The 25,595-nt window shown below is 25.0% G+C and overlaps 3 protein-coding genes across 6 annotated transcripts in view; 2 read left to right on the top strand and 1 right to left on the bottom strand.

The window, feature by feature from the left end:
* The first annotated feature begins 652 nt into the window (after nucleotides 1–652).
* LOC113560821 (39S ribosomal protein L18, mitochondrial) lies at nucleotides 653–2,146 on the top strand. The gene is made up of 4 exons (XM_026966913.1): nucleotides 653–1,190; nucleotides 1,270–1,383; nucleotides 1,740–1,851; nucleotides 1,934–2,146. Exons 1-4 carry the CDS (start codon nucleotides 988–990, stop codon nucleotides 2,051–2,053), a joined length of 549 nt encoding a protein of 182 aa, XP_026822714.1. The 5' UTR covers nucleotides 653–987; the 3' UTR covers nucleotides 2,054–2,146.
* A 1,004-nt stretch (nucleotides 2,147–3,150) lies between these two features.
* Nucleotides 3,151–4,365, bottom strand: LOC113560822 (adenylate kinase isoenzyme 6). The gene is made up of 4 exons (XM_026966914.1): nucleotides 4,207–4,365; nucleotides 3,950–4,104; nucleotides 3,742–3,887; nucleotides 3,151–3,445 (listed from the first exon to the last, which is right to left on the bottom strand). The coding sequence occupies exons 1-4, from the start codon at nucleotides 4,235–4,237 to the stop codon at nucleotides 3,250–3,252; spliced, it is 528 nt and encodes a 175-aa protein (XP_026822715.1). The 5' UTR covers nucleotides 4,238–4,365; the 3' UTR covers nucleotides 3,151–3,249.
* Nucleotides 4,366–14,487: 10,122 nt separating this feature from the next.
* LOC113550106 (inverted formin-2-like) overlaps nucleotides 14,488–25,595 on the top strand; it is a 40,143-nt gene continuing 29,035 nt past the window's right edge. For 2 of the 4 annotated variants that reach the window (XM_026951750.1, XM_026951747.1), the window contains exons 1-2: nucleotides 14,488–14,667; nucleotides 22,126–22,270. In XM_026951750.1, coding sequence (XP_026807551.1) covers nucleotides 22,204–22,270 — 67 coding nt within the window. In that variant the 5' untranslated portion in view covers nucleotides 14,488–14,667; nucleotides 22,126–22,203. Of the gene's footprint in view, nucleotides 14,668–14,775; nucleotides 14,795–22,125; nucleotides 22,271–25,595 lie in introns of those variants that run through there. The other 2 variants (XM_026951749.1, XM_026951748.1) reach the window with 2 other exon arrangements.

The raw sequence follows: 25,595 nt of genomic DNA, 5'->3' as shown, positions 1-25,595 counted from the left end.
TGGGACCTAAATGACTAGGTATCATTTTGTCTCGGGATCTGAATGAGTCGGATCTGGTATCAATTCTTATTAGAATGGTTACTGGGATGACGCGGGATCTAATAGTCAGCGTACCATGGCAATGGCGTGTCCCGTATTAATCTGTATTCTATGGTATTAATTTAACCCACGGACTATGATAGTTTAGTTGCCCGACGAATCATTATTAAGTGTCTACCGAAATCACTATTAAAAACAGCTGGAAAATGTACTACTAGCTCTTGAATGTAATAGTGGCTATAGCCTATAAGCTCAAATACCGTGCTGGCGGGCTACTATTCTTAAATCATGATCGGTAAACATCACGATTAAAGATATACAGGTTGCACATCGACTACTGCTAAGGTGATATACGAAATGACTATTGCAATAAAGTGTAGCGCTCTAAGTGGATATATTCCATATTATAAATGTTTTATTTGAACAATTAATAATTATCAATGATGATAATTGATTCATATTTCATAATATTATTATTATAAAAATAATTAACCAACAGTAAACAATGACAATTTATTGTAAAATAACCATTCAATTATATTTTATTTCCATGTTAGCTCTAAATGTTGACACATGGGCTCTAGTAGTTATTTTTTCAGCTGTTTTATATAGTCACTTTGTAAATCAAATTGAGAGCCGTTTATTATAGGGCGATGTGCAACCTTTATATCTTTAATCATGGTACATATTAAATCGTGATTTAACCTTATATTTTTCTTATCAATCTTACCATTTTCTAGTATCTGCCACTATCTACTATCTAAATTATAATATTTACATTTTACATATTAAACTGATAGTTTAGTATTACATGGTTTTATTTGTTTTTGGAATGAACTATGAAGACCGGTGAGTGACGGGTGTTAAGTTTTCACGTTCACAGACTTAGTTTTTAAAATCCATAATTAGAAATTTTACTTAAATCATTAAAGAAAAAATATTTTTAACATGTTGGTCTGTCGACAATCAAAAAATCTGTTTTTCGATGTAATGAATAGAAACATAAAAAGGTATTTAGGTTCAATATCTGAGGATTCAAGCCATGCTCAATTTGTATATAATCGTAACCCTAGAAATTTGGAGAAGTTAAGAATCGCTTATAAACCAGCTGGTTATCATCTCGAAAAACCGGGTCGTGAATTTTGGCATAAGTAAGGGTGTAAAGTGCTGAAGTTTATTCAGGTAACTTAGTATTGTTTTACTTTTCACGTTGTATATTTTTATTATTAGACTACAAGTAACAACTAGCAAAAGACATGTGACAGCTAGTGTTTTACATCATACAGGTATGGTTCCAATACTAGCAACTACTGCAGAATGGGCTATACGCAAACAGCTTTTCAGGTTTGTTTATTTTTCAATCAAAATACATATCAGAGTTAATTTTACAATAAAACGTAAATATTTTATGTTCCTCCTACATACCTAATTATTTGTTTACTCATAAATAGTTCAAGTTTTGGGTATCATCACAATTGACTAAATGTATTGATGATTTTCTAAATATTGTTGAATGTATTCATGACAATTTAACTACACATTTTTGTGTATTTATCATTCTTATTACTTACTTTATGTATTGTTTTTCAATTGTTCTTGTTATTTCATAAAATATGATAATATCTATAAGTATACAAAATTTGATAATGCTTGATTATTAGTTTATTTTAATCTTTTATATTTTTTATATTATTATTTAGCACTTTGGATAAAATGGCATATATAACTATTGGAAAAGTGTTAGCACAACGTTGTTTGGAATGTGGTATTTCTGATATGATAAGTACCTATGAAGTGTTGCCGAATAGTAAAGTAAGTCATATTTGACTGTATTTTTAGTTTTATTTAATTTCTCATCTTAGTCTATATTTATGTTAACACATTTTAATTTCAGCTAGAGGCATTACTAGAAAACTTATCTAAAGGTGGTATACGTTTAGAAGAAGATCATAGATATAAGTCTCCACATCCTTGGGATCGAGAAAGACCAGAAAAACCCTGGGAACATTATTGAAACAAACTTAATTACATTTTTTTTGAACATAGATTGTGTATTTTATGGATTCATATTTTGTATTAATGCATTAAAAAGTATATATATTTAAAATAGTAGTATTTTAATAAAAAAAAAGGAGGAATTAATTTTTGTTTTGACAAGCTTTGATAAAATTAAAGGGTTTAGTGCAAGAACCAGCTATTTTTTTTAAATATATATTTTTACATTATCTTATAGAGAATAATGTTTTCAACATTTCAATGTAATAACTAATTTTTCTGTACCAAAATTAATGGAAAAAATATAAATTAAATAAATCATGATTAGAGAATTCGTGATTATTTATAAAATGTGTATTCTTTCCTGAAATTAAATTTATAATAGGTACGTAGTTACTACATATTATTGGATGAGTATATCTTGTATATGAACATTTATTGACATAAATAATACTGGAAATACTATACATCCATTTTTTTTTATATTATCTAAATGTCTTATATTTAGGACTTTAGTTGAAAAAATGAGTATTTTCAATAACTACAATATAACTGAATTATAGACTATAGTAGATCAAAGGAAAATGTTATATTATAAACAGACATTTTATTTGTATTGATTAAAGGAATTAAATTAGTAATATAATATTATTTGTGCATGTATTATCATTAAATATATAATTTACAATCTGTAAAATGCTGATTTGAATCAAAAAACTTATGGTTTAAAGGAAAGCTTGTCAACACGAATAGGAAAAGAGAGTGAAGAAATTTAAAGGTCATTGTGAAAAGTGTTGTTTAATTAAATAAACAGGTTAACTGATTGAAATAAATCTTGATTTGAGACTAGTTAATCTCCAAATTTAGATTCTGTAAGCCACGGCAAGACAAATCAATTGATTGAAAAAAAGTATTTTATTATCAAGAAAGGTATTTGATATTATTTTTAACTTACATAGTTACATCACAGAATATATTAAATCTATTCTGTGGTTATATACCTGAGATAAAAATAAAATTAAAATTTTTTAATAAATTTAATATAAAATTATAATTACTAAAAAATAATTGTAATGTTTGTTTGTTTTGATTTTAACATTAATATAATAATAAAAATTAAATTATTTATTAAATAACAGTTTCAGTTTTATAATAGGTATATTATATTAAACAAGTTATATTTGTTGAAATAAACAAATATTAATACATTTTACTTTATTTATTAACATTATCTTTAATCCATTGGTTTACCCAAGCACTTATTTGAGTGATATTCCGTTCCATATCTGCAAAGGTTTCATTACATAACTCATTTACAATATTGTTATCATATGATTCCATAGCTTCTTCAAGTAAAGTTTGGAATATTTCACATTCAATATTCTTTTGAAGTTTTTTAGTTGAATATCCTCTAAAATTAAAATTAAAACATGAAAAAAAAAATAATTAAATTTTATTATTCATTAATTGGAATGCAATAAATTGTGTCAGAAACAAGAAAATTATTTTGTTATTTATCTGCCATATTTTCGTTTTTTTTTTATATAATAGGTAGAAACATCAAATTTATGTTGAAGTAACATACATTAATAATTTGTTACATCTGAGATTAAGAGGACACCACACTATCGCTATATAAGGTGTTTGACCCCGGAAGTTTAAATAATATTAATTTTACAAATTTTAATAATATTCTATGTTACTAACCTTTTTTCAAGGCGATCAAACAATAATGTATTATTAGTTCTCAATACGAATACTACATCAAACCAACGCTCAGGAAAGAAATCACAACCATGATAATCAATTATTTTACCTCCTTCTTCCATTCTTGATTCTAATTCGTCCAAAACCTAAATATTTAATATAATTTCACACAAACTGACAAAAAAATAAACTCTGTATTAACATTTACTTTGTCTTCATCGAGTATATGGCATTCCAATTCTTCATCATATCCAGAATAACAATTACACTGCTTAGCTACTTGACCAACTTCAATCCATTCCATATCTAATCCATTTCGAATTAATTCTTTACACAGTTTTGATTTTCCTACACCAGGTGTACCTAAAAAAAACCATTATATATATTATTTATCAAAGAACAAGCAAGGAGACATATATTTTTCAGCACTACTTACAATCATTACTATAAATATTAAATACTTACCAGTAATTAGAATATTTGGTTTTCTTCTCATTTTTAAAAATTGATTTGGTACACACTACAAAAACTTAAGTAAACCGGGATGGATACAGTTTGAGCCCTTGATAAGAAATTATAGCTGATAACCGAAATTAAGAGTTTGAACTCTAACCTCAAATCAAATTAATACCGACTATCCGAGTCATTCGACATTTCGACAATTCGACATTGTAAACATGTAAATACTAAATAGTTCCACTACTATTTTTGAGTATAAGCATTTCTCACCCTCAGAACCAGATATATTATTTATCCGTCGGTCGAAATTAATAAATGACTGTTACTTAACATTTTAATAACATTAACAGCTAACGATTACTTGTTAGGTGCTTGGTATTACCACAGAACAATAGTATTACATTACTTACAGCCGTTCTTACAATGTCCAATTCAGTGTCGGTTAAGATTAACCGGTAGAATTCTAGCGGTTAACACATAAGAAATTCCGCCAATTGGCGTTATTAGACACTATAGGACATTATATATATATAATTATATGTATTGTTCATTTATCAAGCTTAAAGTAACACAGTAAAATAAATTAATAATTACTAATTATTCATTGTCCATACCTGTAAAAGTGTGAATTGTGAATATCTAATACCTATTACCACACTATTACTTAATACCACGATGCTTAATACTTACCAGCAATTACGAGTTATAATTATCTTAAAATTCATCTTAATTTGTGATAACGTGTGCCTACCACCTTTCCTACCACCACAGACACGGCTGTAGCCAAGGGGGGCATAGGTGCAACTAGAGCTCTATTTCTGGGTAGGCTAAATTTATATTAGTGACCCGTGAGGGCTTTGCCCCTACAGTTTTCACCACTAATATTGATTATTAACACTAACATTAAACATTGGGTGGGCTAAGCCTACCCAAGCTCCCCCAGTTGCGCCTATGGTGGGGAGTATAGGGTTCAGACCACCAGAAATTTTTTTTGAAATAAAATTTCATATTTTATTACATAATATAACAGATTTATACTCTAACACCCCCCTCCCCCCTAAAAAAAAATATTCTGCTGGCTACAGTCTTCTGTGGCAGACAAAACGGCTGTTGATTAATACGAACAATGTATATTGTTAAAGACGGGAGTCTGTTCTTCCCATTCCAATTCCCAACACGATACATCTTTAATACAAAACTCACAGATAGACATATAGTAGTTATAGTTTTTGGAAAGAACGTGGTTCATGAACGTTTGCCACACGTTCACGTCCGTAGTTTACCACCGTAAACGATACGCGAACGCCATTCGTTTTTTTTCAAATGGAACGTGAACGTGATCAACGTTTATATTTTTAATGAATTTTGACAATTTTTAAGACGCTCAATTTATTTAGCATTTATTAAATAACTGTATAAAATATATTGATTATTTATTATTTATTTTCCTGTACTATTAAAGTATTGTAATAATATAATTTATATTAATTTAACCTTGGCGATTACCTATGTCCTAAATTCCTAATGACACTGATCAGTGATCATTAATAAATTAAAAATTACCATTTATTTTTAAAACTTAATTTTTTTTTCGTGAGGAGGGGCTACTAATATCTAATCCAATTTATGGGTAATAGTCTCAACAAGGTTGAGAACCACTGCTCTAAAGTCTAAATTGTGTTTTTATTTTTAGGTTGTCGTATTCGTATAGGTATGTTTATGGGTTTTTATATTGACTGCAGTCTGCAGATAACGATTCATAAAAAAAAATTAAATGAATAACCTAATGAACGTATTCATTTTTTCAAAGAACATGAACGTGAACACGTTCCTTTTTTGAGGACTGAACGTGAACGAATTCATTTTTTTAATGAACGTTCCGAACACTGAGTATAGTATAATATTATGTATAATTTATGCTATGTTTTAAAGTTTTATCACAAAGACACAAAATGAACATATAATTTAGTACGCTCAATGCTCATTTAACTCTATAATAATATTATAATATAATATACATTATATAATACTAGTATATCATCAATTTCCATTTTCCAGGATACGTGAGAATAAATCTGACTGTTATCACAGGTCCCGAGGCCCAACTGCTCGATGCCCACTGAAATACTCACCAAATACAGTGTTGTGAGAAAAAATGTTGGAAAGAGATGGCACACACTAAATAATGGTGTTACTATCTTTGCAGGCCCGTAGCCTCAGGAGGGGGGGCATTACTTCCCCCCCAAAAAATATTATTTTTTTATATATAATCATATTATACTAATGAAATGCAAAAATTGTTGTATGAAAACCATATACAATTGATGTTAATAGGTACTTACTGGCTACCAACTATTACATTACTAGTATTATTCCAAATTTAGATATTTGTTTTGCATTCAGTCCGGTAATTTTTGCTCATAATGTAGAATTTTCAAAAAACATCTTAACGGTATTATCATAATAAATTACTAGAACCACTGTACGTGCCTAGCTTAGGTTAATTTATAAATAATATTATAATTTTATAATGACACAAATTTCCTTTCGAAAACTATTGGTATTTGGTTATGTAGTTTGTTACATTTTTTTTGCATTAAATATAATATGTTTTTCTTACTCATTCCTTATTTATTATTTCTTCACATAAAATGTAGAAAAATGTTTATATTAATATTATATAACATAAACAAAATCGTATATGCAGAGACCGTGGGGTAGTGTAGAACTGTAGACAAACTTAATTAATAAATCAATAGGTAGGTATTTGTTTTTTTTTTTAGTTAATTCTAAGTTATTAATGTTAATTTGATATACTCCATAAATGTAATAAACCCGGTATCTGGAACCTTGTTTCGGTTATTGAATTAAAAAATTTTCCATCAACCATATACTAAAGACTAAACTACAAGTCTATAAGTTATGATTGATTGATGGTATAATAAGATATGTCATTAAACAATTTGAATCACAAATAACATGATTATCTAGTTCATTTTTATTTGTATTCTTTTTAAGCAGAGCTTTCATTAAAATCCTATTTATAAATACATTCTACGAAATAGGGTTGTTTATTATTTATGCATTGATATTTGTTCATAATTTTCATGTAAAATATCTTATAAAAGTACTTTGACCAGTTTGACGATGCAATTAATTGTAAGTGTTGTAATGTCTGATTTTCCTGCACTTTAATTTTTACAGATTCGGTAGGTATACCTAATATTATTTAATCAGGTGAATAATATAAATTTCTTTTATATTATATAGTGTCATAAAAATGATAAAACTTATACTTCGTTATCTTTTAGTTTTTGACCTGATGTTATATAATATTTTGTAACTCAGTCAAGTTTAAATTAATATTAAAATAGCCAAAACTTTCCGCATCAAGGGAAAATATTTTATTAAGTTTATTCATGAAACTGTTCTATGCGTTTTAAAATTTGTATAATCTCGAATTAGAGACTAGAGTTTTATTCCATTACAGTGGACCTACTAAATTTAATAGACATAATATACAACATTTTTATAATACACATATTATAAGGTTAAAATGTTGATGATCAAATAGGTCATAAATGCATTTTTTATTTTAGTGCATTCTCTAATTTAATATTTATTTAATAAGCCTTATAACTAATTATTTATAACTTATACATTTTTATAACAAATTAGTAGTTACCTTTATATTATAAAATAATTGTTATTATTTTTTTGAGAAAAGGAAAATATTTATGTTAATGCCATAATTAAAATTTTCATTTTTATAGTAGGTACCAATTAATCATACATCAATAATCATTAATCAATATATAGTAATACCTACTAGGTATACATTTATTGTTTTTTATGTTCTTATTAAAATATATTTAAAATTTACAAACTAGTATTATTGTCTATTATATATATAATGTAGAATATTTAATACCAACTAGGTATTTAGTAGTATGTATAATAGTATCTAAGTATGTTTAATATAATATTATCATTATGCACGATACTTAGGTTATAATAATAGCTGACACTAGTTGTATTGCACCATCGCTGGAATAGGTACCTATTGTAACTTGTGTTATCATCACGGACTAATAGATATTATATTATTATATCTCAGTTTGTGGTTGTTATACTAATAAGTTATTTTAAATACTTTAATGTTCATATTTATAATAAGTCATAAATTATTTGTTAAAGGCAGTAAAAAATGAAGTAGATATTATTCACTGACTAAATGAATGTAGTCGCGTAAAGAGAGAAATAGTTTACAATTTTTTACAAACAATGAATGTAATAATTTTTAAATATATTGAGAATCTAACAATCATTTTTTTTAAAGTAATTTTTACGACATTTAAAAAGACTTGATGATTACACGACTATTATTTCATTAAGTTGTATTAGGATTTTACAGGCTTATATAAAATATACATTGTTATTTAACTATGAGTAATCCTATAATAAATTCTAAATAAAAATGTTGAAGACCGTCTCTTCGTTTCAAACACAAGAAATCTCTGAATAACGTATGTACTATATACGAGTACCTAAGTAATAATTGATGATCGTGTCTTATAATTTTAATTTTTAATACCGGCTACGAGAAAACAGCAACGCGTATCGTCGAATTGACTTATATTTCGATACACTTTACATTGTTTCCCAAAGATACTAAAAAATAAAAATTGTTGAAAATTTATAAAATATGCAATTTTTTTTAGCTAAAGCTTGGAAATGTAATAGAAAATTCCTCATCAATAGTTCATATTGAAATCAAAAAATCTAAAGAAATATGTAAGTATATTTTTTTTTATAGACATTTTAAGTTTGAAGTTAGACGAAATCGCACATTTAAACTACAAATAACGATATTTTACTAAATTTAAATTAAAAATATTATTCATGGAGATATAATTCAAGTATATTATTATATTTTATACACACAATACACAATAGTATTTCAAATATTTTTGGCAAAAATTAATTCCTACTAACTTAGTACCTATACTACATTATTACCAATAAAATAAATTATATTACCTTAAATAGAAATATTAAAAAACATATGAAATATATTTAAGATACAGGCTGTCTCAGACCGTCTTCCCTTAGAATCGTTTTATCTATACAATGATATATCATTGAATTTAAATTTAATATATCCACTCGATATCTATCGTACAACAGAGCGGTACGCTTATATTACCAGTGTTTCCCAACCTTGCGACCCTCAAATTTACCCCTTGTTGATTATGTGAACCAACCTCCCTAAAAAAAATGTGATTGTATAGTATACGATTATATATTTATTTATGGGTAAGTTTAGCAAGTAGCAACCCATAGATTGGGAAACACTGGCTTATACTATGTAACTTGCTACAAATTTTTTTTTCAAATCGATTATTTTTTGTAATTTTTCGAATGTAGATGTGTCGTAAACATTGAGATTGTGAGTAATGTTGGGAAATAAAATGAGATTGAAAATAAAAAAACTTCGAGTTCACGAAAATGAGTAGTCCTGTATTACTTTTTTTTTTAAATTAATAAAAAAATTTTTGACTCAAAACTTGTTTAAAATAAAAAAAACCTTTTGAATTTTTAAGGCATAAAATCATTTAGATTAGGCATTTTTGGGTATTTTTATGTATAACATTTCCAGTCCTATGATGACTGATGAGACTCGCAAATACTCAATTATTGCTTACAAGATTCGCTTAACACAAATTAAATTGCACTATTCGCTCTGTACAACGTTCTTTGGATATAAACATATTCTCACAAATGACAACGTAAAAACTGCGTAATAGAGAATTTCTGAGAATCGGACGATAGGGCGAACTAGGAAGAACGGTCGGTTGCCAGCATTCCTGGTAGCCTGACCAACAGAAAATATTGTCGTTTCCCGCTCACTATAGTCATTAATAACATAAATCATTAAATGAACAGTGGTTGGACCGTACTATACCACAGTATGAATTCATTGGACCGCAGTCCATATTGTATAGAAACGGTAATGCTGTAATTATATTATTTTTGCAAGTGGGTAACCATGATATTTTCTATCATTGATGGTTTCATTTCAATCCGGTCGTCATCAAATTTTTCTTTGCGTCCGTCATATACTCATATTATTCAATTTTCTATCAAACGAGAATCTTAACGTTATTGTCTACGAATGCTAAGTACGTATATTAATGCGGTGTGACAAAGTTCAAATGAAACGAGTCAAAACAGATCGCTCGTTTTTCGAGGATAATGATCCGAGGTTAGACACATATTATGTCACTTATATAGTTATATTATTTACAGTTAACAGGTTCCTTATAGAAATATACATTATTTTTTTTATGTTATTAATATATATACGATATACTTCTAATACCAATCATAATAGATAATAGGAAAAAATAGGTAGTTAAATAATATATATACATATTACATATATACGATGTAGAGTAGATAATTTATTTTGAAAATGTTGGTGTGTATAATTCTCAATTCAAATAATTAGTTTCTAAGTTTACATTTTTATACAAAGAATAATAATATGATATAATACATTTAAGTGTTATTTGAGCTATGAGACTTCGAAAATTATAGTAATTAGGTCTAATTGACTAATGTTTCAATTTTTTTTAATTCGTAAAATTGTCTGAGTATAATTTAATTTGTTAACCATAGACAGCCTAATGCTTGAATTGGAAATATTTTAAAGGAAAATAATTGTAAAAATGTAAAAAAAATGGACGTATCTGAAAATCAAAATAGGATATAGTAGGAAGGGCCAAGGGGTTTGGAGTAGGTATGTTAAAATATATATATTTTTTTTTAATGGTTTCTGTACCGTTATATTTTGCATCCCTCTTTATTCCGATGGATTACGATTCCGCATCTACTCTTTTCATTCATATGATTCCGTACAAAATGAATCAGCAACATTTCCGGGAAATTGTATTTTAAAATAATTTCAGGTATAGAAATGATTTATTATAATTATTAGAAAATACTGAACGTAAAAGAAAAATAAAGTATGAAATTCATTATAAATGCAAACTGCAAATTATAACTATAAATTAAATCAAATTGATATAATTGAATTATTGTCACAAGTTGGTCAATATCAAGGAAAAAAATTATAATAATATAATTTTAATTATATGTTTTAACTAGTTTCGCTATTTTTATTTTTAATACATAAAAATATGAAAACAAATAATTATTTTATTAATTTTTTTTATAGTAGTTTACATACCCAAAATAATTATAAATCAACATATATTATATTGATTATTGTTTATATAATGATAGGGATAGCATTACTTTTATTATGTTGTCATAGTTGTTGATATTAAGGACAAAAATTGAAAAACTATCTATCAAGTTATTAGTTTTTCTATATAAGTTATTATTATTATAATAATTTATTTTATTATATTAACTTATCTATTTTATTTTTTATTGCAATACTATTTAAAAAAAAAAAATAATCATATTATTAAATAAGTATTCATAAAATCATACCTGGCTATGTCATAACAATTTTTGTGTGGAATCATTTTACATTCAGGTTAAGTAAAAAAATATTTTCGATGATGAACGTTTGCGGGATCGGGTAAATAAAAAGGGTTACTTAAATTGTCTAGAATCTCTCAATACAAATTTAGTAAGTACTATAGTCTGATCATTACATACATTTTCTATTTTATGCTAAGCCATTATAAAAGACTATTATATTATCCTTAGAATATAAGATTGATCTCGCTCACTTTATATATCATTTTCAAAAAAAAAAAGTCTTCTTAATAATTTATACTAATAAAAAACGTTCTCGCTTAAAATTTGTACACCACAATGTGTTACTAGTTACTACATATCCTTTCTTAAATTATACGAAAAGTCTAAGTATTTGAAAACAGGTCTTTTAATATAAATCAAAATTTGAAAAATGCATTATTTAAATATTGGTCAGCAATTTTAATTTTTTAGTGAACACTGAACAACCAGCGTCCATGCTGTGTTATATTAATTATGTTTATTCAAAATAATTATAAAGTATAAATATATGTTAAATACATACCTATATAAAGTTGTTATCATTAAGTTCTATAATAGGTTGATTCACTCTAAATTAAATTTATCAAAGTTAAACGCGAACTGCTGAGCTATAATACGCGGTTATACGATGGAGACAACAAATGCGGGTCGCGGGTGTAGTATAATCTTCTTATGAAAAAATAAAAAAAACCATGGTAGGCGAGGGAAGGGTTAATTCTCCTTCACCTGTTTCCTGAGTTAACCCTTTTCTGGGTAGTTATTATCATTAAAACAATGTTTTTACATACTGTCAAATATTTTGAATTACTTTAACTCACAGAGAAATTAAATTTTAACGCTAATTCTAAACTCAATATTTTATATTTTTGTTTTCAAAATTATATGTTCTCTTCGCTTTCTTATACTTAGTATCTACCAGCGTTGATTAATATAATTTATAGTGTATACGGTATAGTATTAAATAAATGTTACTATTTTAAAGATCTTCAATTATATTTAAAATGATTACATTATTATAATTATATCCTCGAGTCTTAACTCTCTTAACTTAATCAACTTTTATACTTAAATCATTACTGTGGTTACTATATTATATAAATTATAAATATACTGTATACAATAAACAGTAGCATGTATAATAACTAATTGTTTAAAGTTGATGTAGAAAAAAATATAAAATTGAATTAATAAAATTATCAAACTATAGTAAGTTAATAAGACAGTTAAGTTAATACGTTGACAATAACTATGTATCATATAGTATAGTTGATTATGTATTAATTTCTATTTGTTCTCAGAATCCTTTTATAAAAACAAAAAAAGTTCATTTTTCAAAAATCATTTTAGACTAAGTGTTCATTGAATTTGGACATCGCTTAATTTTCTATAATTGTTATTATTATTTTTGTTGATTTATAACAAAATATTGAATGATTTTATTAAGATAGTACCTACCTGTGTTATCCTACTTGTTATTGAAATACCTAATCATTTCTAATTATGTGTTAACCTTGATCTGTCTTTACTTGAAAATGGACAAGTTAAAACATCTGCGTAACACGTGTCAACTAATTCGTCGAATAATAACTATTTTTAAATGGTATTCGGATTGTTTTGGACATGAATAAATAAATGTATATATTAAATTATGTTTAAATTAATTTGATTTGTCGGTAGATCGATTACGAACAACTTGTCGAAGTTATAATTTATATTGTATGACTAATTTGCCTAATCTTTAATATGTTAGCTATAAAACCTATTATATTTTGGTAGGTACTAGTTACCTATAATTTAGAAAATCGTACTATTCTTATTATTGGCATTATAACATAATATTATAACACACAATAATTTAAATTGGAACTTGGAGTAATATTATATTTTATAAATTTAGAACAATAGTTCGTTTATAACAGCTATTTATATCGTGATTTGATTTTAAAAAGCATTGGATATATACCTTGTCATCAAAGAATAATAAATAATTTATCACTGTGAATCATATACATAATCGTACACGATGACCCAGATGCCGATTCTTCAATGTTCTTTGAGTCCTTGGATTACCATATGGTTGCTTGCACGTTTTGGATACGTAAATTTTAATGTATCTTGGCCTAATTGTACATAATAAATATAATTTTGTTTTGTATAGAGAACTTGAAAGTTTAAGGATTACAATTTGAGTAAGTATGTGGATTAACACATGTTTGTGCAAACATTATAACTAATATTTTAGCTAACTTCTATTTTATAATAATTATCAGTAAAGTGAGTAAATTTGTTAATTGTTAAACATATTAAGTGTAAATTATTTTCAAGCTTGGAATGTATTTGGTTGTTTTAATGTTTAAATAATACGATTTGTCATTATGAACTAAACTTTAATCTTTTTTTTCTTTAATTTAATATCTAATAAGTAAAATTATTTAAATCTTATATTGTATAATATATATATTATTTACTTCTTACTAACATAATATTTCTAAATATAAATGTACCAAATGCCAAATAAAATATTTTATATAAATATTAAGTACCTATAACATACTTTAATATGTATACTAAACGTAAACACTTGCACTTGATTAATTATTTTTTTTAATCACTGAAAATATTTGAAACTAGTATATTGTAGAAAGGGAACAAGACCTGAACAATATCAAGGAACACATGTAGGTGTCTTCTCGGATGGCGCCTTAGCAACAGTTTGTTTCTTATACCGATCCGATCAACACGTTCGTTTTTGATTAACCCGTTCCTCGCATACAACTTAAAATTATTTTGCCCACGCGTATTTATATAATTCACTTTTTTTTTAATGACCAAATATTCTTATATTTCTTTTGGTATTTCTTAGAAAAAGTGTTGTTATTATTAAAACAAAAAGCAAATTTGAAAATTTCTTTGGTATGTATTTAACTATTAATAATTTTTAATGAATTAATTACATATTATTTTATAATGTGGTATTTGATCACTTGCTTAGAAAAGTTATAATTTTATTTATGGTGAAATTGTGTCTATACATTTTAATGTAAGTATTATACGAATAAATATCTAATATATAATAATTAATTAAAATGATAGATCACAACTATTTGAATCTTAATAGTTATTATTAAAAAGAATAAAGATACTTATCAGCTTCTTTGGAGTCATGTTTTAATTTTTTTTCTTGTTTTTAAATGTCTTGCTAAAATACTGGTTATTACTTGGTTATAGCATATAATTTTATCTATATTACAATTTACAATACTGCATACACAACTATTTATCTTTATCTTAACGTGTTTTGTGTTTTTATTTTTATTTTATCAGTGTAAATTTACATATTTATACATGGTGTATATGATATTGTTTTTAATAGTTAATACAATGCCCAGATGCTTAAAAAAAATATAATTCGTGGTAAAAAATAAATTTTGCAGTTGTATTTTAAGAATATTTAAATAAAATAGGTATTAAGTTTTTATTTATTTAATATTATAAGAATAGTAAGAAATAATTATAGGAAAATTTAATTGATATAAATCACAAACCGTATAATATGTACTAGATTAACAGCTCTTATTATTAATTTTAATTTCACAACTGTTTTCCAATGTATTAATACATAACACATATATTTTGATATCTATTTTAACAATATACCTATTATATAATAAATAGTAGTCGTAATAATATTTGTGTACTAAAATAAAAACTTAGATTAATAGTTTAGAAAATTCGATTAAAAGTAGATTTTTTAAGTATTGAAAATTTGTATTTTTTTAAGTGCTTTCATTTAAAGCAAGCAATATTTAACATAATAGATATTATACAAATTACTATAATAATAATAAATATTTTTCTTTATTTTTAAACTCTTGGTGTAAAACACTACAGTGAAAGCTAAAAAAATATTTTATTACAAATAAGTGGATCGATTAAATGTATTAAAATTTATCAAACTTCTTTCATAATTTATCATAATCATTATTATTAATAAAACAATATTAATCAATAAGCCGGTTATTTTGTATTTGTATAACATAATTGCCATAATCATGTGTTATGACTGTTACGAGTTACGAACGTCGAACGATAGGTACGTTATATAATATATAGAAATAGAAATAAGTAATGTAAATCTGGAATACCCGTAGAATTATGTAGCATATAAGTATTCAATATTATTCACTAAGGTTTGATTAAATTAACTCAATATAGTGTATTAATGTGTATTAAGTAAATTGTGTACTACGCTTTGTATACTTATAGGTAATTGTATATTAGGTATACTATTAGGTATTGATTATACATTTATTAAAATGTTCTATTCTACCATTTAATGTTCATTTATTATAATGTTTAAACTATCTTTTTTTTTTGAAATCCCAACATGCCGAATTATTAGTTGACAGAATGACAGTGTAAATTACCGGACATCAAGAGTCACAAGGGGCCCGTCAAGCTACACTATCAAGACACACCCTATGCCAACACTTTTTTTTTTATTATTTTATTAAATTTGTAAGTCGTCATTGAGTTGTTAGCGACTAAAAACTGGTTATTGTATTACACACTTCCTTAGTAGTATTTGTAGTATTTTACATACACAATTACACTTTTTCAATATTTTTATAAATGCTTTATGTAATTTATTATTAATTTTCATTATTTATATTACCTTATAGTTAAATTATTACTTGAATCATAATCAATCGGTGATAAATCACTCAATAAACAAATTATGGCTATATCATCAGATTTACCTACTGTTAAATCAAAGTTATTAATTAATTTAGCATAATATGTTTTGTTAAATCGAGGCAGTTACATGAGGTATTACGTTGATAGTAATATGATAATTTACAAAAAAAAAAAAAATAATAAAATAAAATTACTAAGAACATTTTTAATTATTAAAATTTTCCAAATGATTTTTATATTTTTCATATCAAAAAGGTATTCATTATATATATATATTTATGTAATATTACATTTTATAAGTTGTATCTTTTCAAAATGAAGTATATGTATCTACTTTTAAACTAAAATACAAAAGTATCTTACACAACATAATTTGTACCTATTTACCATTTTTCAAATAAAATTTTTATGAAATAAATTATGTATGGTATAATTTTATTCAAAAATTGTAAATATTATAAAAAAAATATTTCGTTGCTATTGTTACTAATTATTATTTAATATATCTATATCCAACTTTTTTTAATTATTATTCACATACAATATAGGTATGTTCAATATTTATTATACATTTATAATATCTATAAATTCACTTTTTAGATTCAGTTCATAATTTTAGTTTAATTTTGCATTTCTATATTACTGTAATACTATACTGATATCCGTAAATATTTTTAAATGTAAGTGAATATGAATTTAAATTATAATAGCACATTTTTAGTTATTTAAAGTGAATATTTCGTACAATAATTTTTAATAACTTTTAAAATGTATTTATATTCTAGTGTTCATATTTAAATAAGCGTATGACATTTTATTCCTATACTAAAATTATCAAATATTTATAATAATAATACGTAATACAATAATCGAAATATTTTAGTTAATATCATTTTTATCAAGAATTAAAATTTAAAAGACAAAAAAAATAGTATTAAAATGCTAAAGTTCAATATAAAAATGAAAAATATTATTTTTTGATATGAGTAACTTGTAATTAATTTAACGTATCTAGATGTATATAATTAATAGATTTATAATTTCATATTTTCTCTTTATTTGTATAGAATATTTTGTAGAGTACTTAAATATATAAGGTCTAAATATTTTAAATACTAAAAAATTTCTTTAATATTTCGAAACCATAATTATTGGAATTTTATTGATATCTTTTAGATATCCATTTTTATTTTACGACTTCCTGTATTAATACCAATAATATAGCACTAAGTTGAACATTTTGAGAATATTTGATTAATGAAGATGACTAATACTAGCCATTTGTGTTGGGGGCAAGGTTGGCGTTATAATAACAATATTAAAGGACGGGACGGACAGACGGCCAGTTTCCAAATAAGGGCTCCTCTGGCTCGCCTACTACCACTCACCGCCACTAACAACTGTCGTTCGACCTTACTATTTTGTATTTGACACAAATCCAACATAGAACATTGCGATATCCTAAACTAAATTCTGTATTAGAATTATATATAAATACAAATATAATTTACTTTTAAATGACTATTTTACACCCGTTGGCAAACTATCTATTGCAGATAATTGAAACATATGGATTGGTCGTTATTATTATTTTTCAATAAAATTAGTATATTATTCAATTTACAAAAATTATTATAAATATATAATACTTACATTTTTATTCATGTAGCTTATTAATTACTTAAACGAATATACCTAATATTAATATTCTATAATTTTAATAATAACTTAAGTTTCATTTTTTTTATTTAAATAACAAATTATCTTTATTTCGATTAAAATATAATCAATTTTAATATTGTTTAAACTTTTGTTTAGTATATCTGTATATAAATATTATATTATACAAATTACACTGATTTTGTACAATGTCTATAACTATTGAACTATTTAATAATAATATATGAATTCTTATAGCTCTGCTATAATATTTATATTATATTGTTTATTTGTTCATAATATTCGAAAAACTGTTTAATTTATGATATTATTTTCAAGTGCCTATATAGTCATTAAAAAATGTGTCGATGGAAACTAGGAAACTATCACCTCACCACTTGAAATATTATTAAATTTCGATAAAACATTTTATTCGGTGAACGTTAAGTAGTAAATATTTTAAAAGTGTTATTCGTGTATTATATGTGTTAATAACATAATATTGTATATGATTAAAACTGATTTAAGTTGAACAATATTTTTTAAAAACCCATAAAAATAAGCGTGAATTATAGTTATTTAGTGCTATTATTTTTTTAATGTCTATAACTGTTTATAATTCAAAATATATGTTACTATTTAATATGTAGAGTACATCTAGTAAATACATCTGGTGTAGTGGTGTTTGATTTCAATAGGGTTTCTTGAAAAGGGATCCGTAAGATTGTCAGAAGTACGTGCTAGTGCATTTAGGACTATAAGTTGTCTTTCACGATAGAAACCAAGGAATTTAAATGACTTAATTAATATGAAGATCAGAAGCATACAGGATAAACGAATACTAAAGTCTAAAATAAATGTTATACGCGCGTATTAGTAAATAGCGTCAGATCTACTACAAGTCTATACAATATACATGTGGACACATAATATAGTAGGTATATTATTTTGTTAAATGTAAATGGTGTATGCTAATTCATTTTGCTGTTATTGTTATTGGAAGTTTCCAAAAAGATTAGAATAGTCGATAATGTTTATGTATAATATTAACTTTCAAAAGAAGGTCGAATACATTTCTAAGCAATTATTGTGTCAAATAACTTTCTGATTTTAATATTTATGTGTAAAATAATTTACTATCGATCGTATTTTATTCTTCATATCTAGTTATAATAAAGGCATTGTGGTGAATTTTTCACTGGGTATTAATTATGATACATAGTAACTTACACATTGACATATGAACATTAAATTATAAATTATGATTAAGATATTTTTTGCGTTCATTAAGTAAATTATTATTTATTTTATATTAAAAAATAATAGTAGTTATTATATATAGCTAGTAATAATAGCTGCATATATTTTTGGGAGAAAAATAGTTTTTTAAGTCAATAATGAAAATTCTATAAGTAGGGGATATATGTTGCATTTATACATTTTTTTTCATTGTTTTTCCTCTTGTGGACGTCATAGACTTCCTGTTCCGTTGACGTGAATGGTCGAAAACAATAGCCAATTTGTCACTTCTACATTGTGTATCAGGAATATTAAAACAATATTTTATGTTTTAACAATATATCAAAACAGTTACGTGGCTAATAAACCGAAAAGAGATAGACTTCCTGAACTATCAACGTTTAGTATAATAAATATAAAAAGTCGAATAATAATTAGGTGTTCATTGAACCTTATAGTCCATCGACTTCACTTACCCTCGTTTAAATCGCTGGCCACCTATTATATCACGTACGCAATACAATAAAAGTGCATTGGGTTCTCGGGACTAATATTGTGTTTGGTTTCAGCGACTAAGCTACTTGAAAATTGATTCATTGTCTATTGTCTCAAGATTTCTCTCCCGATTCGGCCGTACAATGTTTACAATTGAATATACCAATATCACAATCACATACATAGATTTGACTTAAGTAGGGTAAATGCTCCAAGCATTGTAGCTTTATAAGTAATAGTTGAAAATTGTAAAAGGCAAATATATTTTTCCTATTGAGCTCACTGGTCGCAACTTTAAGTCTTGTATTTATAGGCTATTTATAGGTTTTGAAAGAAAGTATATAATATATTTTTTAACTTAACACGTCTATGGTATTTTTTATGACCATTGACTATTTTTATTAAACGTATATTAACATATTGTAAATAGTGCACAAAACAATACCCCAAATATATCACTATATAGGTACTTCATTACCTCCTATAGTCCTATAAGCTATATAAGCAACATCGATCTATTTTATAAATTGTTAAATCAAAATATTTCATTATGTATTTATTCAATGTTATTTTGTGGTTATGAACTATTAAAGCCTGTAGGAAGGTAGTACTCGTATAGAGATAACATTTTTATAGGTGTCAAAATATTTTACTCAAAAGACAAGAGACGTGTAATGAGAAAGTATGTGGGTGTTGTGGTTGGTTGAAACACTTTACAGTTTACTATCCATCTATCACTTTGTAAGTAGTACTATAGTCCACTTCACTATACCTAGATTTATTAGATAATAACGTTACTATTAATGTTAATTTATGCGGTACTTATATTGTGCTATATTTAAAAGAGCAATTATATTATAAGCTGATTATTGAATGACAATATTATATTTATAAGTGTATATTCACGATCATTGTAAAATAAATTAAGATATATTTTTTTTCATAATTATTTAAATAATATATTTTTAACTTCACTATATATTAGAGATTATTCAATTCAGGTGTATGTAATAATATTATTAGTTTATTTCTGTACACACTCTAACGAATGTTCGTTCTTCTATAGTTCTCAATGATGACTTCACAATTACATAGCCACTCCTTTTGGTCGTTGGAAGACACCCACTCGTTCGCATACAGATTTTTCTTACAGTCTGTCTCGAATTTGCAACTACACATACTGATGCATGTATATTCGTATTACAAAAACACTATAATTCTGCAAACCTACGTACTCGTATTATTCATTTCCTTAGAGTTACTTTAAATTAATTTTGATGATCATTTCAACGATTTAAAAATCAATGTTGTACTATTGTATAATATATTTATTTATTGTTTATAACTCATAAGTACCTATATTATTTCAAATTCAATTGTTGACTTTTCCGGTACCTTATAGTAAATAATCTTATTCAGAAATATGTCATACCAAATATCATATAAACAATCATAATATATATATATAAACGGATACGGTGGCGTCCTTGACGAAGATTGACACGAAAAAAAGAAGTTGCAACACGCGTGATGATAATATTATTCCAGTAACTACCATGTCTGGTCATGAGGCTTAGTCGTGTTTTAGTGTCGTTCAATGCCACTCGGAAAAGAGAGAATTTACGCACTAACAGTTTGACCGATAATATGTTTATTACACATAAACACTTAAAACATTTAAATTTGAATCAAACCAATAAAATAAAAGCCATATTTAAGCACGTATACATTATTCAGTTGGATTTGAATAATCATTTAATTTAATAACACCGTGTATATTCTTTAGAACATTTGATATACATGCAACATTGTAACATTCTTGACGTCTACTTTTGTCCAATTCTTAATTTATATAAATAAATATATTTTAGTGATTATATACGTTATGTGATATTGATATTTATATATAGTGAGTTGTATAATACAGCCTGTACATTTTAATGCGCCTAATTGTAAATTGAAATTAATAATGATCTAGCATTAAACAGTATACTATGACTAAATTATACATGGTACATTATCTAAATTTTACGGACGTGTAAAAATATATTCTGTTTCTAAAATATAATTCTTTGGTCATTCTGTCATAGTGTCAATCTTCAAAATCGTTGAATATTGTCACTTTCACTTCATGCTTATATAGGTTTACGGCTTACCACGTTGTTATGGACATTTAGCTAATGTCAAGTGTGTTTATATATAGACCAGCATATGTAGTATCTATGAATGAAATTTTAATATTTTAAACACTTAATATTTTGTGTTGTATTTGTTTTGTAGATAACACAATAATAGATTCGCAATAATAACAAAAGGATTGTTCGGAATGGCTGCTCGGAAGAGTACCATAATCTAGACATGGAGTCTAGAATAGGACTTGATTATATCGTTGAAAACCCAGAGTATACAGCAAAACTAGCTACAGGTAATTAATTTTTTTTTTAATAATTTTATAGGACAGGTATCAATATTTTATTATACTAAGTAAGCTAAAAATGTATATTTCTTTAGTAATATTTAGCGTACAATGAACGATAAAGTAACTATTTATATATATTCATGTATATAAGTATATACCTATGTTTAATATGTATACTAAATTATATACACATTTTTTTTTGCGTATATTTTTTCGGAAAGTTATTACCTTACCTACATATAAAAAGCAAACGTCAAAAATCATTGAAATTATTTTATAATTTATAATACGTCACTTAAATATGCAAGTGTTTGAGCAGATTTATTTCTAATATATTTTAATGAAATGATTATATCTACTGATGCAGGGTATTTTTCAAACATATCAGGTTGATTAGTCTTGTTAAGTATTCGAATACTTGTATTTAAATACTTTTCGACCAATGTATTTTTGAAATAGGTACTTAAAAATACTTTTTATTTGTGTTTTTATTCCAGAATACTAAATAATTTTTTCATTCTATTGTTTTACTCAAAATTTCTAATTACCAATATTGAAAAAATCTCGGACCAACCAGAATTTTTTTTTTCAGTTACGGCCTTTTGTCAAATACTGTATAAGTACTTACCTAATATCTTATACCTATTAAAGTATTATATTTATTAACTCAAACATTTATAAATAAGTTTAAATACCTATCTATTTGCAAATAATGTTAATTATATATTAATTATTAATAAAAATAAATATTTTAGTATACAATTTATTGAACTAAAAAAAAATTATTTACTTAAGTATTTTGAATACTTTTAAAAGGATGTACTTGAATACGTATTTTAAATACAAATGACACAAAATGTTTAAATACGTATTCTTAATACATTTGAAAAGTATTCTTAACAAGACTGAAGTTGATACAGTAAAAGATTTTAAGACACACCAGGGAAATATTCTGAATTGTGTTAAATAGCAGATTTTAACTTGGGGCGTTATTGGTATTAATTGGTACAAATTATTTTCATTGTTTATTGAATAAATTGTAGACAGCAGTGTACCTACTTAGGTATATAAAAATATTAATAATGAATAACTAAATTTTATATATATTTCGCTTATATATTCAGAGATCGCAGCCTAAAAGCTATATTATCAATTATTTTTAACATTTAAATTTTATTGACCTTGAAAAACCTCATAAAGGTTATCCTTACATGTAATTATATAGTTAAAAATTATATATTATTATTGAGTATCTTCGATGAATATTAGTAATATATTAATATTATACATATTATTATATTCCTTAATATTACTTAGATTAGAATATACTAATTGATAATACTTAAATCAAATAATTATTAAAAAAATTATCTCTTTATTTATACAAACTTTTTTTTATATCGATTCATTTTTTTATATACAAAATATAACGATGATTTATAACGTGTATGGTATTATAATCAGTTGGATTTTTAGATCTTTGTATTTTATGGGATTATGGATATTATCTAATATGGTTTACCAAATTACCATTATAATTGCACATTATTGTAAGTTAATTATTATAATATATTATAGTAAATAATCGTACCCAAAATTTAATTTAACTAATTTAATAGAATTTTAAAATGTATATCTAGTTTTTAAACATTGGAAATTTCCTACCTTGAATTAAAAATTGTACTAAACATTTTAAGGTCAAGAAAGGGAAACTTGTTTTTTATAGACCGATCCGATTATGTCTATTGTACTGACGTAATTTAATAAGGAGTGTTTACATAAAAACGCCAGAAGCTAGATTTAAACAAAAATCTATATACATGTTCTTGATTCTAAGATATAAACTATTGTAGTTTGTAACATTTGATATATTAAACTAAAAATAATATAATATATTCAACTTATAAAAAAATAAAAAGTAATTAATATAGATTCTTACAGGATAATTTATAGGCGAAATAGTTGTGTAAATTAAATGCTTATATAGATAAGATTTCGAAGTCTTACAATGTTTGTAAATTTTTGTTTTTACATTTTTAGTGAAAGTAATTCATGAATATTTTGATCAATAGATTTCAGAGATGACATTAAAAGATACGATTCATTTTTTCTTTTTAACAAAATCATAATAATTATAAGGTATTGAAACATGCTTTTACATTGCATTTCAATACTGGCCATTAAAAATATTAACCCATGAACTCGACAATGTTATAAGGGATATAACTCACTCTTAATTTATTTTAAATAAATTTAAAGATTAAAGTAAGTGTGTTAGTTGTTTGATCCGCTATGTATGCTTCTAGCAAACACGAAATAAAATTTTATAATAAAATAGGAATACGTATTTCATATTGTATAGGTAAATATTTTATTAAATTTTATGTTTAATGTGTTATATTTATATGTGCCGAAATACTCTGAAAAATATTCTGTTCTATATCGATAAAAAACATTAAAAAATATATTTTCAAAAACTAATAGATTTTGTAATAATGAGCCAACTTTTTAAATTATCAATTTTTTTCTATAAATGTTCATAAAAAATGTACCTATAGAAAAAACTGCAGGTTAGTCAAAAAGCATGAAAATTGAAAACAAGATTCCTCATAAATAGTACTTATTAAAAATATCAAAAATACATATGTATACCAATGTACCATTTTTTTTTTATAAATTTCAAGTTTAAATTGTTTACCTAATTACCTATGATATTTAAAAAAAAAATAACGATTTTAGTTATTTAATTACAATTCAAAAAATATAATTTGTAGAGATTCAAACTATGATATTACGTTTATTATTATTATTTATTACATAATGTAAATTTCAAAATATTTAGTTTAATTTTTAGCTATTTATATCGTAATCCCATCCACTTCTTTCTTACGTAGGTATATCAGTAATATTTTATAACTTATAATAACAGCTACGAATTACTAATATTGTAAAAAATAATATTATAATATATAATATATAATTTATACTTGGTAAACAATAAACATAAGTTTGATGTTCCGTATTACTAATAAAAAAATTAATTACTTTTAGCATTATAAATATCTTTAGCTATATAGGCAAAGGCAATAGACTGACAAGCGGTCTCTGCTCATAACTTATTTTCGTATCTATGTTATGGGTAAAGGAAAAGTAAACTTTCGGGCATTGTTTACATTGCCTAGTCTATGTATATTTTGCTCGGTGTTTTTGGGCAATACATTAAAATACTATTTTGGCCGGGCAGGGTTATACTGTAATCTAACCGCCAAGTGGCGGCTTTAGTTCGTTGCCTGGGGGGGGGGGGCAATATTTTTTTTTTATTAATATTATA

This window comes from Rhopalosiphum maidis, chromosome 1, assembly GCF_003676215.2.
Source record: "Rhopalosiphum maidis isolate BTI-1 chromosome 1, ASM367621v3, whole genome shotgun sequence".
NCBI lineage: Eukaryota > Metazoa > Arthropoda > Insecta > Hemiptera > Aphididae > Rhopalosiphum > Rhopalosiphum maidis.
The sequence above is the reverse complement of the archived record's forward strand: the minus strand, read 5'-3'. Positions and strand labels throughout refer to the sequence as shown.